Raw genomic sequence first — 15785 nt, forward strand, 5'->3', positions numbered from 1 at the left:
TCTCTCTCTCTCTCTCTCTCTGACTTCATACACACACACACACACACACACACACACACACACACACACAGAACGAGGAAGAGGAGAAAGAGGAAGAAGAATAGAAGAGGAAGAGGTAGAAGAAAGATAGAAAGTATTCAGGAGAAGCGGGGGGGGGGGTGGAAGAAAGATGACAAGAAATTGGGGTATAAAGAGAGAGAGAGAGAGAGAGAGAGAGGGGGGGGTTGAAGGAAGAAAAAGAAAATGAAGAAAATTACCAAGGAGGAAGAAAAGTCGTTGATAATAAGAGTGAACGTGAAGAGGAAGGACGAGTAAGGATGAGGAAGTAGGAAGTTAGAGAGAGAGAGAGAGAGAGAGAGAGAGAGAGAAATAAACAACTTTCTTCCCTTGCTTCTTGCCTTCCTTCTTTGCTTTCTTCCGTAATTCATTTTAATCTCTTCCTTCCTTCTTTTTAACTGTATAATTTCTTTCTTCCTCAGATCTCTCTTTCTTTCATGTTTCTCACTTTCGCCATTTTTCTTTCTTTTTCTCTTTCTTTCATTCCTTGTTCAGGCCACTTAACTTTCATTTTGTTTGCTCTTTTTTTCCCTCCTTCATCCTTTTCTTCGTTTTTTTTTTTTTCCATTGTAGCCGCCGCCTTCATTTTTACCTCTCTCTCTCTCTCTCTCTCTCTCTCTCTCTCAGCCACTTTCATTTTTCCCTCCTTGCTTTTTTTTTTCCTTTGCCACAAGACATAAGGATTACGAGATCAGCTCATGTTAACTGTTTTATCTCAATTCTTTTCTTTGTGTGTGTGTGTGTGTGTGTGTGTGTGTGTGTGTGTGTGTGTGTGTGTGTGTGTGTGTGTGTGTTTTAGGGGGGAGGGGGAAGTAGTGTTATTTATACTTTCACAGTACATACCGACCTACAGCGCTGGTCTTCACAGGGTATAATCCTCTTCAGTATATCCCATCACCCTCCATCTTATCGGTCAGTCCTGCCCACTTCTGTTCGCCCAGATCAACCTTTTTCTGCCTCCTCTCCGCCTCTTCACATTTTCTGCTTCACACTCACTTTCTGTCTTTTGTTTCTTTTTTAATGTCAGCTTAATATGTCTTCCACCCCTTTTCCTTTTTGCTTCACCTAATTTCGTTTCCACCCCCCTTCTGTGCCTTTTCTTTTCTTTTTTCTGCCTTTATCTATAATTAATTGTCTTTTATCCCTTTCTCTACTCTCACTTTCGTTTCTGCCTTCTCATTAAATTATCTTCCACCCTCTTCTGCACCTCTCATTCCGTCCACCACCTCCATCTTCTATAATTTATGGAGACTTCAACATAAGGGCAGGAAGTGATCCAGGTTGTCAAATTTTTCATCCGTTCATTTTTCGCAAGTTCCTGAATATACTGGTCCCCCTCTCATACATCCAGTCCAACCCGACATACCCTCCCCCTCTGCCCCCATACACACACACCATTTACTCCTCATCCCACCCTGCCCTCACCCACCCTCGTACGACGCAGACGCGAGGTCAGAGACTACTGTTCTTTCCTTGAACCACAGACAGGGAGTAGAGCTTGTTTTTGTACCTTCATTCATTTTCCTCTCTCTCTCTCTCTCTCTCTCTCTCTCTCTCTCTCTCTCTCTAAAATGTGTGTGTGTGTGTGTGTGTGTGTGTGTGTGTGTGTGTGTGTGTATGTGTACACCATTTTTTTTTTTTCCTGAAGATGAACAGAGGAAGAAAAAACAAATTAAATAAAAAAATAATTCATACAGCAGATTACAGGTGTCCACCATTCGTAAAAAATCTGCAACAGTTGGACCTGAAGTGCTGTAGGTTCAAGTTTGCGGGAAACTATTCTGGGGAAGCGAATTCCAAAGAGATGCAGTTCGGGGAATAAAAGGATTCTAACAGGCATTCCTGCAATTCTGCAATATGGCAGTGTGACAGACCAGTCATGAGCGCCACCAGATGCCCATGCAGCACGGGGGAAGGCATGGAGGGGTGGCACAGTGGATACAACTTCGTCTGAACATTTGCCATAAAAGTGTCTGTAAAATAATGCAAGGGAGGCAAGGGCAGGGAGTTCATTTGTAACTGCAGGGTTATTAATAATTTTTGTAGCTTTGTGCTAGATTTTGTTCAGTTGTTTTAGTGCAGCTTATCAACATCCACTCCACCAGGGTGAGCAATATTCCAACTGAGAGTACACGTGACTTGTAAATTACAGCTAACTGCTCCTCAATGAAGAAGTTATGGGTTCCGTAGAATACTCTTAGTTTCTCTGAAGCGGTTTTAGCAAGTGATCTAACATGAGAGGCACAGCTGAGGCTATTGTTCAATGAAACACAGAGAATTTCAGTACTTGTAGAGATAGGAATATTAGTAGAACCGAAGTTAAAATAGGAATCATGCAATATCTGTCTGTAAACTATATATATTTGGCTTTCCCAGCATTAAATGAGATGATGTTATTTTGCCCCCATTCAGTGATCTTAGATAAGTCTTGATTTATCGGGATTGCTGTATTAAGTTGCTATTTTTTTTTTTTAAATAACAGAACACAGGAAGGAAAAACAAATGAATAAGAAAAAATAATCCATACACCAGATAACTGGCGTCCTCCATTCATAAATAATGTGTAACAGTTGGACCTGAACAGGTGTAGGTTGAAGTCTGGGGGAAAACAACTCCAGGGAAGCGAGTTCCAAAGAGATGCAGTTCGGGGAATAAAAGATTTTTGATAGGTAGAAGTTTGCAATATGGCTGTGTGACGATCCAGTCATGAGCGCAATCAGATGTCTGTGTAATGTGAGGGAAGGCATGGAGAGGTGACACAATGGACGCAACTTCGTCTGAGTATCTGCCGTAAAAGTATCTGTAAAATAATGCCTGGAAGGCAACATTCCCTCTTACTTGTAGGGGAGGTAGTTTATTTATAATACCAGGGTTGTTAATAATTCCGAGAGCTTTGTTCTGAATATTGTCTAGTTGTTTTAGTGCAACCTGTCCACATCCATTCCACAAGGGTGAGCAATATTCTAGCTGAAAGCACATGACTTTTAGAAATTATAGCTAACTACTCGTCGGTGAAGAAGTTACGAACTCTGTACAATAATCCAAGTTTCTCTTAGGCGGTTTTAGCGAGTGATCTGACATGAGATGTCCAGCTGAGGGCATTGTTAAGTGAAATACAGAGAATTTCAGTGGTTTTGGAGATGGGAATATTAGTAGCACTGAAGGTAATATACGAATCTGGCAGTATCTGTCTGTTAGAAAATTGTATATATTTGGTTTTACTAGCATTAAATGAGACAAGGTTATTTTGTCCCCATTCATTGATCTTAGATAAGTCTTGGCTTATGGAGATTGCTGCATTGAGTTGAGAGTTAGAGATATTAAACTTTATGAATAGATGTTTGTGTGTGAATGAACGGAGAAGTGTTGAGTCATCAGCATATGAATGGATGGGATTGTGGGTGACAGATAAGAGAACATTAATATGAACTAGGAATAGGGTTGGCTCCAGAACTGATCCTTGTGGCACGCCGGCGTTAACTGAGTGGAAATTGGAAAATACATCCTCTACATTTACTCTCATTTTTCTGTCGCTGAGATATGAGGAAAGCAGAGGAACAAAAGACGTTAGTCCATAGCGTGGGAGTTTGGATAGCAGGGAAGGGTGCCACACTCTGTCGAAAGCTTTAGAAATATCAAGGGCTACTGCATGAGTTTCTCCATGTTGGTCAATTGATTGATGGATGGTATGATCTTTCGTGGCGAAAACCATATTGTCTATCACTAATTAAGTTGTTGGATTCAAGGTGTTTAACTATGTGCTTATTAATTACAATTTCAAATACTTTACCAAGAGAAGATGTGATAGCTATTGGTCTGTAATCAGAGGGGTCAGAGGAACTTTCTTTCTTTGGAATTGGGTGGATATTGGCTTCTTTCCAAGGATTAGGGAATGAAGTACGTGCGCATAATCTGAATAATAGAACAGGAGCAAACTCTGGGGAACACTTTCAAACAATTGGAGGAATTCCATCTGGACCTGGAGCTTTGTTGGTTGGTAAATTGTCTAGGATAGGTTTTACGTATCTAGTCTTTATCTTAAGTGGAGCAATTTCGGGAGAGTCAGGTTTTAGTGAGGGGACGTTCACCGACTTCTTAAGTAGAATTTCTGGCACACGTACTGGTCATTTAAAGCGTTCCCATCTGAAGATTTTAGTGGAGGAATGGGTGATTCTCTCTCTCTCTCTCTCTCTCTCTCTCTCCACCTAGCTACTTTCCTGTCACTTAATCTATCAGTCTACCTATCTGCCTCTATCATCGAGAAAACGGTACAGTATTCACCAACGTTGTACTTTATATTAGCATTTTATATTTCACTTTCAATATGCAAATAGTCCCAGAAGCAAGAGCGTCACCTTTATATACTGTTTATTGTCAATGTTTGTGTATAAACTTAGCATTGTATTATGCAGGTGTCTTAAGACATGCAAGGAATTTCTTAATCTTTAAATGCTTGGTTGTCACATTTCTTTCTGCGTTTTCGCACCAAGAATTCTGTATGACAGCTTTATTAATGTCGCAGCAAATTATTACCCTTGTCAGTATTACTTATCCTCTTTCTCACTACTACATGGGGTGGGAGGGATGCAAACATCACTTCCAATATAATCCAAGGAAATGTAGACAGGTAGGGATGTTGTATAGACAACAGAGCGTCGACATAAAATATTCTCTATAACCATATCAAGGTTGGGAATTCAGCGAGTAAATATTAGACTCAGTGATTGCAACAGAAGGGTAAAAGTTAAGCTTGGACATTTCTCCAAGTTTTACGAATGTCATAAAATAAGTTTGCACTCTGTTACCTTCTGATGTGCTAAGGCGCACCAAATGTTGCTTTATAATCAAGTTTAGGCCATGCAAATTACGTCTTAGAATTTGTGAATGTCAGTTTCCAGTTTGCAGATACGATACCGTTACTGCCTGAGGCTTAATACCGAACCTCACCCCTCTTCTCACTTTCCTCTCCTGGCTAATAGTGCAAGGCTGAGAAAGACTTGATATGTTTTGCAGCCCAAAGATAATTGTTTGATGTGTCAGGAGTGGGGAGGATGACGGATATACCCAAGTGCGAAGTAAACGCCGAACTGTAAGATAACTTTTTTTTCCTGTTAAGTGTACATAAAAATTACTTTCGATATCCCATGTACCGTTTTTGATAATGTTATAAACATTGGCTAACAATATGCAGTTATAAACCAATTATCTTCCATGGAAATTGCATATATATTTTACTTCAGGTTATGGAAATGCCATCTTGGACAGTGATAGTGTTAGCCTGTGGTATTTAGAGGTAGCTCCGTTAACGTTTCATAGTTAAATTTTAAATAAATGTATGTTACGTAATGCAACTTCCGTCTTCTAATATAGCTATCTGCTTATATTTTGCAGACACAACCCCATTACTCTCATTCCTTAACACGTACACTAACCCATTCAGTTTCAGGATGTATTTTGTATTCCCTGCCTGTAGACGATTTATTCAACTTAGGAGAGGCTTTTCTAGCTGTAGGCATTACACAGAGTCTTCATTCTTGTAAGAAGTTTCCCATAAATTTTAAAAAAATGTGGGGGTGGCACGAACAACCTAAACAGGATGTCTTGTTTTCGAAGGGTTAATGTTGTTTAATGTATTACAATCTTCGTCTTATATACACGTGCCACCTTACAGCTTGCATTTGCAGGCCCGTTACTCTTGCACTCCTTACAGGTAATAAATGCTCCCTTCGATGTTGCAACCAGCGTCTTGGAAAATGCACTGGACACTATTTACAACAGATCTGGTTCCTTTACTCCTTCATTCACCACAGGTTTATAACTGTTGCTGCTGATGTTGCACCCAGTGTGTTAGATAATGCACATGTCAGTTTACTTTCTTTACACCCCCATAACTGATGCTGTAGGCACTACAACCACCACCATCATATATAATACACCTGACAGCTTTACAGTATGCAGCGGTGTTTCCTTTGGACCGTGTTCTCACTGATGTTGGGGCTTTCATAACACTTCTTCTTCAGCGATTTACTTTGCCTGTTACACCTTAACCCTCTCATGGTTGCCCCTTCTTTAGTAGTTTGATACAGCCAACGTCAGATGATTTTATTCAGCTTAGAGGAAGTTGCAGTAGCTTGAGAATACTGATAGTGTCATCATTAATACACTCATGATAGGGGTGCCTCTGAGGGGTCCGTACACATTCAGACCAGCCTCTCCTGCTGCCTGCACAGGATGCATTCAGTCGGCCTGATGTTGGCCACACACACATTGGGTGCTGCTGGAAGGTCACACTTGTAAGTCCTAGCGAAATAGTCGGGTGAGGATGATTATGGCTGATTGTGTGACAATTAGGAACTCAATGTATTTACACTTACAGTTTTTGCAGTTGCAAGTGCTAGAGTTCTCCTAACAATGAGAGGGTTGATGGTATTAGTATCATCTCTCTTAGACTCATATTATCATACTTAGATTAATATAATCTGATATCACCTGGAATAGAAGACTTGTGTTGTTTCCACTACGAAATAGTTTAAAAAGCAAAGAAACAAGAAAAAAAAAAAAAAAAACTTGGGTTGCCTCACCCACCCCTGCAATTAATTAAGGGGAAGAGTTAACTGTTAATATGGGAGGCAGAGGGGCAGACTTTGAGAGTCCCACTCTCTATAAATTCAATTCAAGTAAAGGTTTATTTTTGTGCAGAATTTCGTGTGCTTACGTAAAGACTGAACCGTTGTCCCTCTTGGAGGCAGTCCCCACCGTGGGGTATGGACATCGGAAGTCTTATCTTGCCTAAAACATGGCCGGGGGGAACGTCTACCACTATGCAAAATTTTGTGTTCCTAAGTTAAAAACCATGACCGTTGTCACGTAGCTTTAGTTCTGAGCAGACACCGGCTGATCCCGAACAAGGTGCGTAACAGAACCCACAAAACAAATCTAGTATCAAATCATTGGTTAGGAATCCTTGTGTTCCTTTTCCTTCAGGCTACATTAAAAATCCTCATTCCCTAAAACCAGTATTTACTTTCACCAACACTATTTACCACAATAAAGCATGAATCACATTACACACCGAATAATAAACATAACATAGAAATATACAAAATTCTGCTATATGGGTCAGCAGATAATATCACTCACAAATACAGATAAATATATATATTGATGTAAAACCACAACCCGGCTCCGCCGACCACCGACCAGCCCTCGTCACCCTCTCCCTTCACAGTCCAAGGTAGTTCTGCTCATTCCCTCTTCACCAGCTCCCACTACAAATCTGTTTAGAATTCGAATGAGTCCGAATCCTCAAGCCCTGGATCCACAACCCTTGTCAACATAGCAAATGTGCTGCAGCATGGTCCAGTCGTTCGGTCTTTGTCCCAACAGCATTCCGAGATCACTAGTGAAGGTGGTGACATTACATGTAAAGATCAGGCACTTGTAGGTGGTCGGGTGAGCCGTGCCGTGTCATTGCCACCCACGTAACACCTCCCTCCTTAAAAGAAAAAAAAAGTATTAACTTTTTTTTTTTTTTTTTTTTTTTTTAACCAAAACCCATAGATCCTATTATTTCACGGCACATATTCTTATATACTTGTTATATATTTCATCACCAGGAAACTAAGCACACACATTATCTTAGAAGAGGTACTGGGCAACATTAGGTGGTCAACTGAAGAGGAAATCTTTACATAGATAACAGTAATATTGATACCTATATATTTTAGTTATTTACAATCTGTTTTCAATCATTATCTGACCTATCCTCTGGACAAAACATCAGCAAGGATATTTTCTTTTCCTTTTATGTGGTTAATATCCAAATTGTACTTCTGCATTTCTAAACTCCATCTTAAAATCCTTTGGTTCTTCCCACTCATCTTTGCTATGAAAGTTAAAGGATTATGGTCAGTATAGATCTTCACAGGTTCTCGAGCAGGATATAAGTAGACTTCAAAGTGTCTCAGGGCTAGCATCAGAGCTAATGCCTCTTTCTCTATTGTAGAATAATTTTTCTGGTGCTTATTGAATTTCTTAGAGAAATAACACACTGGGTGATCAATACCCCTGGTGTCTGTCTGACATAACACTGCTCCTGCACCAGCATCACTGGCATCAACATAAAGTATAAATCCCTTATCAAAATCAGGAGAGCTAAGAATGGGTGAGGATACCAGCATAGCTTTGATTGTCTTGAATGAATTTTCACAAGATTCTGACCAAATGAACTTTACATTTTTCCTTAATAAATCAGTTAATGGAGCAACTACATCTGAAAAATTCTTAACAAATCTTCTGTAATAACCAGCCATGCCAAGAAACCTCATCACCTCTCTCTTTGACTTTGGTACTGGAAACTTGTCAATGGCATCAATCTTGCAATTTAGAAGAATTACTTGACCTTGACCTACTATATATCCCAGGTAGGTGACCCGCGCATGGGCAAAGTCACTCTTTGCAAGGTTTACCGTTAGGTTTGCTTCCTTGAGCCTCTCTAACAGCGCCTGCAGCCTCACCAGGTGATCATCCCAGGTCTCGCTGTAGATTATTATATCATCCAGATATGCTCTACATCCATCTAACTCCGACGTTAGACCATTAATTAGACGCTGGAAGGTCGCAGGCGCGGTTTTCAAACCAAAAGGCATTACACAATACTGAAAGAGTCCATCTGGAGTCACAAACGCAGATATTTCTCTTGCCCTTTCCGTCAGGGGAATCTGCCAATAGCCCTTCAGCAGGTCCACCTTAGTTACATACCTTGCCTTGCCAACTTGGTCAATACAGTCATCAATACGTGGTATGGGATATGAATCATCTCTAGTCAAAGTATTCACTCTCCTGAAATTCGTGCAGAACCTAATCCCACCATCAGACTTAGGTACCAGTATACATGGTGAACTCCAACCACTTACACTTTGCTCTATAATCCCGTTTTCTAACATGTACTGGACTTCATCCCTTAACTGATTATGCTTAGTAGGATTAATTCTGTACGGATGCTGCTTCACAGGACTATTTTTGCCAACATCAATATCATGATAAATTAAATTTGTGTGACCTGGAACATCAGAAAACAGGCAAGCAAAGTCTGATATTAATGTAGCCAGCTGCTGCTGTTTAGTTAAATCCAAGTGTCCAAGTTTTTCTTGTAGATTATTTAGTATGTCTGAATTAACTAACTTGGAGTGAGGTACATTAGCTAGAGGATCATCTTTCTCATCTCCATCACCAGTCACATCCCTTACATCATGAAGCATGATTACATCTTTACAGTTTTCAACAGGCTCTTCACCTCTACGTTCTATATATTTCTTTATCTGGTTGATATGACAAAGCCTTGACTCTTTACGTTTATCCGGAGTTTTAACAACATAATTGAGATCACTTAGCTTTTTCTCAATCACATAGGGTCCGAAATAGCGTGCCTTCAGTGACTGCCCAGGGACGGGCAGGAAGACTAGTACCTTATCACCAGGTGAAAATGTTCGTGACTGAGCATCTTTGTCGTACCACGTCTTCATCCGTCTCTGGGAGTCACAGAGGTTCGCTCTTGCCAGCTCACACATCCTGTTGAGTTTCATGCGAAAGTCCATTACATGTTTTAACACATTAGTTTCAGAATCATCACTTAACCATTTCTCTTTTAACATCTTAAGTGGACCTCTCACTTCATGCCCAAACACCAGCTCAAACGGGCTAAACCCCAGTGTATCCTGCACCGATTCCCTGACTGCAAACAACAATAATGGAATCATTTCATCCCACTGATCATCCTTCTCATGGCAACAAATTCGCACCATATTCTTTAGCGTTTGGTGGAACCTTTCCAACGCACCCTGCGACTCTGGGTGATACGCACTTGACACACGGTGTTCTATCCCTATCTGTTGCATTGCTGACTGGAACACTCGGGAGAGGAAGTTACTGCCTTGATCAGTCTGTATTACTCTGGGCAGTCCAAACGTGCAAAAGAACTTGGTTAGTGCTTGGACAATTTTGTTGCCACTGATCTTACGTAAGGGGATTGCCTCAGGGTATCGGGTGGAGGAACACATAATAGTGAGGAGATAATTATTACCAGACTTAGTTTTCGGAAGTGGACCAACACAGTCTACAATTACATGGCTAAAAGGTTCAGAAATAGCAGGAATTGGGTACAGAGGTGCAACAGGTATTTTCTGATTGGGTTTTCTCACAACCTGACATTGGTGACACGATTTACAATATTTTGCAACATCTTTCCGTAACCCCGGCCAATAAAAGTGGTTCATTATTTTCCTACATGTCTTGTTAATTCCCATATGACCTGACAACGGTGAGTCATGTGCAAGGCCGAGAACCTGGGACCTGTACGGTGCGGGGACCACAACCTGGTGTATGACATGCCACTCATCTCCTGCAGCCACGTGACGAGGCCTCCACTTACGCATTAGCACGCCACCCTTCTTATAGTACCCAGTAGGGACACCTGACACTTCCTCTTCTGACATAGCTAGTTCAGCAATCTTACGCAGTTCTGCATCACATCTTTGCTGATCTATAAGCCTGCTATTTTCGACAAGAAAATTACTTAGCTTGGTGTTATCACTGTCAGTCTCGTGATTGAATAATGAGGCTATCTCGTCACCCTCCACATTTCCATCTAGTCCACATACCTTGGATGGATAAGATGCACACTGACTCACATCGGCTGCCTGATGGGATTCGTGGTCCAGTGGATCGGGTCTGACATGCACGGCCCGTTGCATGGCCCTCGTGACCGCACAGGCGGGGAACACCTCCGTGGCGTCTGCTTCCTCCGGCTCACCGCTGTTTAGGTCTGGAGTACTTAGAACAGCTACCTTCAGTTTGGAGTTAACAAATACCATATCTCTTGCCAAGTCATTTGCCAATATAAATGATACACCTTCCATTGGTAACTTAGGCACCACTGCTACAGTTACATCTGCATCAAGGAATTTACATTCGAGATGAACTTTATACAATGGAGCAGTCATGTGCCCACACTCAATGCCTGCTAAAACAACATTAGCATCAGAAGTCTCCCTAGATAGTGGTAACACACCTTCCAGCAGCAGTGACTGCACCGCCCCTGTATCTCTCAATATAACCACAGGCTTTTTACCATTTTCATCATCACGCAGGGACACACTTCCTTCTGAACAAAATGGCTTAAATTCATCTCTTACATTACCCATCTTACATGTATCTTCTACAAGCATATTGACATCTACTGGAGTTTTTACATCCTTTATACTTTTAATACTGGCAAGAGCTGTTGGAACATCCTTGGACTTTTTATCTTTTAAGAACCAGCAATTATTAACAGTATGACCCATCAATTTACAGTTAAAACATCTTACTGGCTTCCTTTTATCACTAGTAGAGTTACGACTAGGGCTGGCGGTCTCTCTTTTGTCACTTGTGAACTCATTCTTACCTGTCAGTGGAGTAGGCTGTGGTTCTACAAAGTTTTCAGTACCTACTACACTATGCATTTTATGGATCAGGGCATAATCCTCTGCCATTCTGGCAGCATCATTCAACACCTTTACCCGGTTTTCATTTAAATATACCTTAATTCGATCAGGTAAGCACCTCTTAAATTCCTCAACGAGTAACATCTGGCACAGCTTATCATAATCACGACCCACATTTTCACTCTCACACCATCGACCAAACAGACTTTCTTTTTCTCTTGCAAAATCCAAGAAACTCTGATCATCCCTTTTCAGCAGATTTCGAAATTTCAGTCGGTAAGCTTCAGGCACCAATGCATACCCTTTCGACACAGCACTTTTCACTTTCTCATAATCACGGCAGTCATCAACAGACATAGACATGTATATTTCTTGGGCTTTACCAGTTAACACAGACTGGAGTAGCACTGTCCAGTGTTCCTTCGGCCAACCCGAACTAACTGCGACTTTCTCAAAATATCTAAAATAATTATCCACTGCATTTTCCTGAAATGGCGGAACCAAAATCGCATTGCTAGCTATGTTAAAAGGAACCGTGGATGGTGCTGTTGCTCTAAGCTCCAACTCTTTTAATTTAATTTCTCTCTGAACCTCTAGTTCTCTCATACGGTACTGATTCTCTAGTTCTAGTTCCTTTATCCTCACCATATCACCATCATGCTCTATATAATCGAGTGCACCCTTATGGAGCAATTCTTCATCCACCATATACTTTATCAATTCATTCCTAATTTGAAATTTATACCAACTTTTCCTTACACTAAAATCAAACTTTTCAGCAATTTTAAGTAAGTCTGCCTTCTTCAAATCAATTAAAATCTCCACTGTAGGTGACTGAAGGAATTGCTCAGCATCAAGTCATTTTGAAGAGTTACTAATACCTTCTTTAAAATTTAAATACACATTAGATCAACACAATTAAAACAGTGCAATAAAGTAGCAAAAGGAGCAAAAGGATCCCGGACAGGCCCCCAATTTTGTCACGTAGCTTTAGTTCTGAGCAGACACCGGCTGATCCCGAACAAGGTGCGTAACAGAACCCACAAAACAAATCTAGTATCAAATCATTGGTTAGGAATCCTTGTGTTCCTTTTCCTTCAGGCTACATTAAAAATCCTCATTCCCTAAAACCAGTATTTACTTTCACCAACACTATTTACCACAATAAAGCATGAATCACATTACACACCGAATAATAAACATAACATAGAAATATACAAAATTCTGCTATATGGGTCAGCAGATAATATCACTCACAAATACAGATAAATATATATATTGATGTAAAACCACAACCCGGCTCCGCCGACCACCGACCAGCCCTCGTCACCCTCTCCCTTCACAGTCCAAGGTAGTTCTGCTCATTCCCTCTTCACCAGCTCCCACTACAAATCTGTTTAGAATTCGAATGAGTCCGAATCCTCAAGCCCTGGATCCACAACCCTTGTCAACATAGCAAATGTGCTGCAGCATGGTCCAGTCGTTCGGTCTTTGTCCCAACAGCATTCCGAGATCGCTAGTGAAGGTGGTGACATTACATGTAAAGATCAGGCACTTGTAGGTGGTCGGGTGAGCCGTGCCGTGTCATTGCCACCCACGTAACACCGTGCATACAGACTTTGACTAGGACACCCTGAGGCAACCCTCCCTCTGGGGCATTACCTTCGAGGTTTCACCCACCTAAAACGTGACCCCAGTAAAGGCCTACCAATGTGCAAAATTTCTTATTCTTAAGTAAAGAAAGTATGGCATTGTCGCCCCTGGATGGTGCACTCCGCCAGTGATGATGGTCATTGGGAATCCCACCCTGCCTAAAACGTGGCCGATATGATCACCTTCTAATATGTAAAATTCCGTGTTCCTAGGTTAAAATTATTGCCGTGAATCATGGCTTACCGAGACCCTCGGGAGCCACCCTCTCCCATGTGAGGGGTGACCAAAGGTGGTTCCATCCTTTCCAAAACGTGACCACGGAGAACATCTGTCAGTATGCAAAACTTCTCTTCTTAGGTTATAAACTTGGGCTATGCACAACGACGTTCTCTCGATACCATCAGGGGCCGCTCATCCCCCCCCCCCTGTGGGAGGATGGTGACCCACGGGGATCCCACCATCCTTAAAACCTGGTGAAAGTGAAGTTTTACCATAGTGCAATTCGTGTGCAGACGGGGAAAAAATAGCCGTACCTAACAGATTTGGGGATACCCGGGGACAGCTGTCCCCTTGGGGGAGGGTCTACCACTGGCAAACTTCGTTTCCCTAATACTTCTTCCATTAGGTCTGAACCCCATTCTTCAAGTGTGTGACACAGTTAGAGATCAGTGCACATTTGGCCGGCTCTGTGGGTGGGGCAGAAATATACAGTTAACTCTCCATTGCGATGACTAATTTGTTACCTACTGCTACCTCTGGGCGATTTTAATTAGCTTAGGAGAGGTGTGTCACATAGCAGAGGTTAAATGTAGTCTTCCTTCATCCTTTCAATGCATGAGGTCTCTCGTTAGGTGCTGGAAGAATAAACAGGGCACTCTTGACACACCAAAGAAATAAAATACTCATACCAATAAAATAAATTCAGTGAAGCAGGAATTGTGATAGTAATAGAACAAATATTGATTAAACTGAGTTTAACAGCCTTATTCATGAATGTTTCACGAACCAGACCTAACACAGCGTTCCACAAGCATAGATTTTCTTTGTAAAATTCAATGAACTTCCTCCAAAGCCTCGAGTGGTTTCCACTTGTCCATGTTGCTGCTGGGTTGTTGACTAGACGCTCCCTAGTGCCGGTGTCACGTGGTGAGTTGTCCGCCCATAGTGAGTTGTCTCCTGGGCGTTGTGCATATGCTTGGAAATTGAGACGACATCTGATGAGCGATAAACTGTGGTGCGTTGTCCCCCCCGTGGTGAGTTGCCCTAACCTAGCCCAACCTAACCTAGCTCTGGTCATAAGCTAACCCAACCCAACCCAGCCTAACTTAACCTAACTTAATCCAGCCCGACTAAACCTAACTAAAATATCGAAAAGAAATGGGAAAGGGACCTTTGGCAACGGCTCCAAGTTTATCAGTTTCCAGGCATGCACACAAAGCCCAGGAGACAACGCGCCATGGGGACAACACACAACGTTGCACCTGACTGAAATGCTTGGCCTCATGTGCCCACACACACTCAGACTGGCCTGAACCGGACACTGGCTGGATGGAGCAACATGTCAACATTAGGTTGGGTGATGCGGCCAGCACAGAAGATCTCAACAACCCACACACGCTCAATGTGGCCTGAGCACGCCAGTTTGTACAGGTGGTTGGACAGGCCGGCTTGAATATGTATGGGGTACTTAATATTCCATTTTTGCTAACGACAGACGCTTCTGTTCAGCTGAGAGTTAGTCGAAGTAGTCTGTGTCAGTTTTCACATGCTTGTTACTAATGCCATCTGAGTCGATATTTGAAGGTTATGAATACGGTAACATACAAGAAAATAATGAAGCACAACAGATAAAATGCAACATACAAATTATTGCCAACGAGATTTTGATCCCTCCTTATCTGCCAGAACTGTGGAGTCTCTAATGGCTAACTGAATTTTACTTGTGATATTTGTCTTTGTTCATTTCTCTGCAATAAGTCAGCAGGGTCATCCTGCTTCATCTCTCGTACCCATGTTTGTCTCTTGAGCATTACATCTTATCTGTTTCCTTAACCTATTTCCTTGATCCTCTGAATACTTTCGCTTTTGGTTTTTGTTTATAGTTTATCTTTTATTATTTATTTATTCTCCTCCTATTTTCTCTCACCCTTCGCCCAGTCCCTTTCCTTTATCTCATTATTTCCTGTATCTCTTTTCTTATCCTTCTGTGCTCTTCCACTTGTACTCATTTCTCTTGTGTTTGTTCACTCTTATTTCGTTTCTCGTGTGCTTTTAATTTGTATCACTCCCCTTGCTTTATCATTCTAATCCATCGTTCTCACTTTTAATTTTCACTGAATTTTTCTCAAGAGAGATATATATATATATATATATATATATATATATATATATATATATATATATATATATATATATATATATATATATATATATATATAAAGTTTCTTTTTTACCAGCCATTATTTTTTGTGCCCCCTCAGTTCGATGACGTGAATTAAAACTTTATTCTTGTTACCTCTGGACCGTGTTATTTTATGAAAGTCCTTTAGTATGCAGGGATTAATGAAGGTTATCGGACCCGTGAAACTCATA

At 41.3% G+C, this 15785-nt stretch overlaps 1 protein-coding gene across 1 annotated transcript; it reads right to left on the reverse strand.

The window, feature by feature from the left end:
- Nucleotides 1-7817: 7817 nt before the first annotated feature.
- Nucleotides 7818-12248, reverse strand: LOC145401067 (uncharacterized). Its single transcript, XM_080273442.1, has one exon. The coding sequence runs from the start codon at nt 12246-12248 to the stop codon at nt 7818-7820; it is 4431 nt and encodes a 1476-aa protein (XP_080129568.1).
- Nucleotides 12249-15785: the final 3537 nt, after the last annotated feature.

The sequence above is a fragment of the Coenobita brevimanus genome, chromosome 6 (genome assembly GCF_032717465.1).
Source record: "Coenobita brevimanus isolate Jiangsu-jjx chromosome 6, ASM3271746v2, whole genome shotgun sequence".
In the NCBI taxonomy this organism is placed as follows: Eukaryota; Metazoa; Arthropoda; class Malacostraca; order Decapoda; family Coenobitidae; genus Coenobita; species Coenobita brevimanus.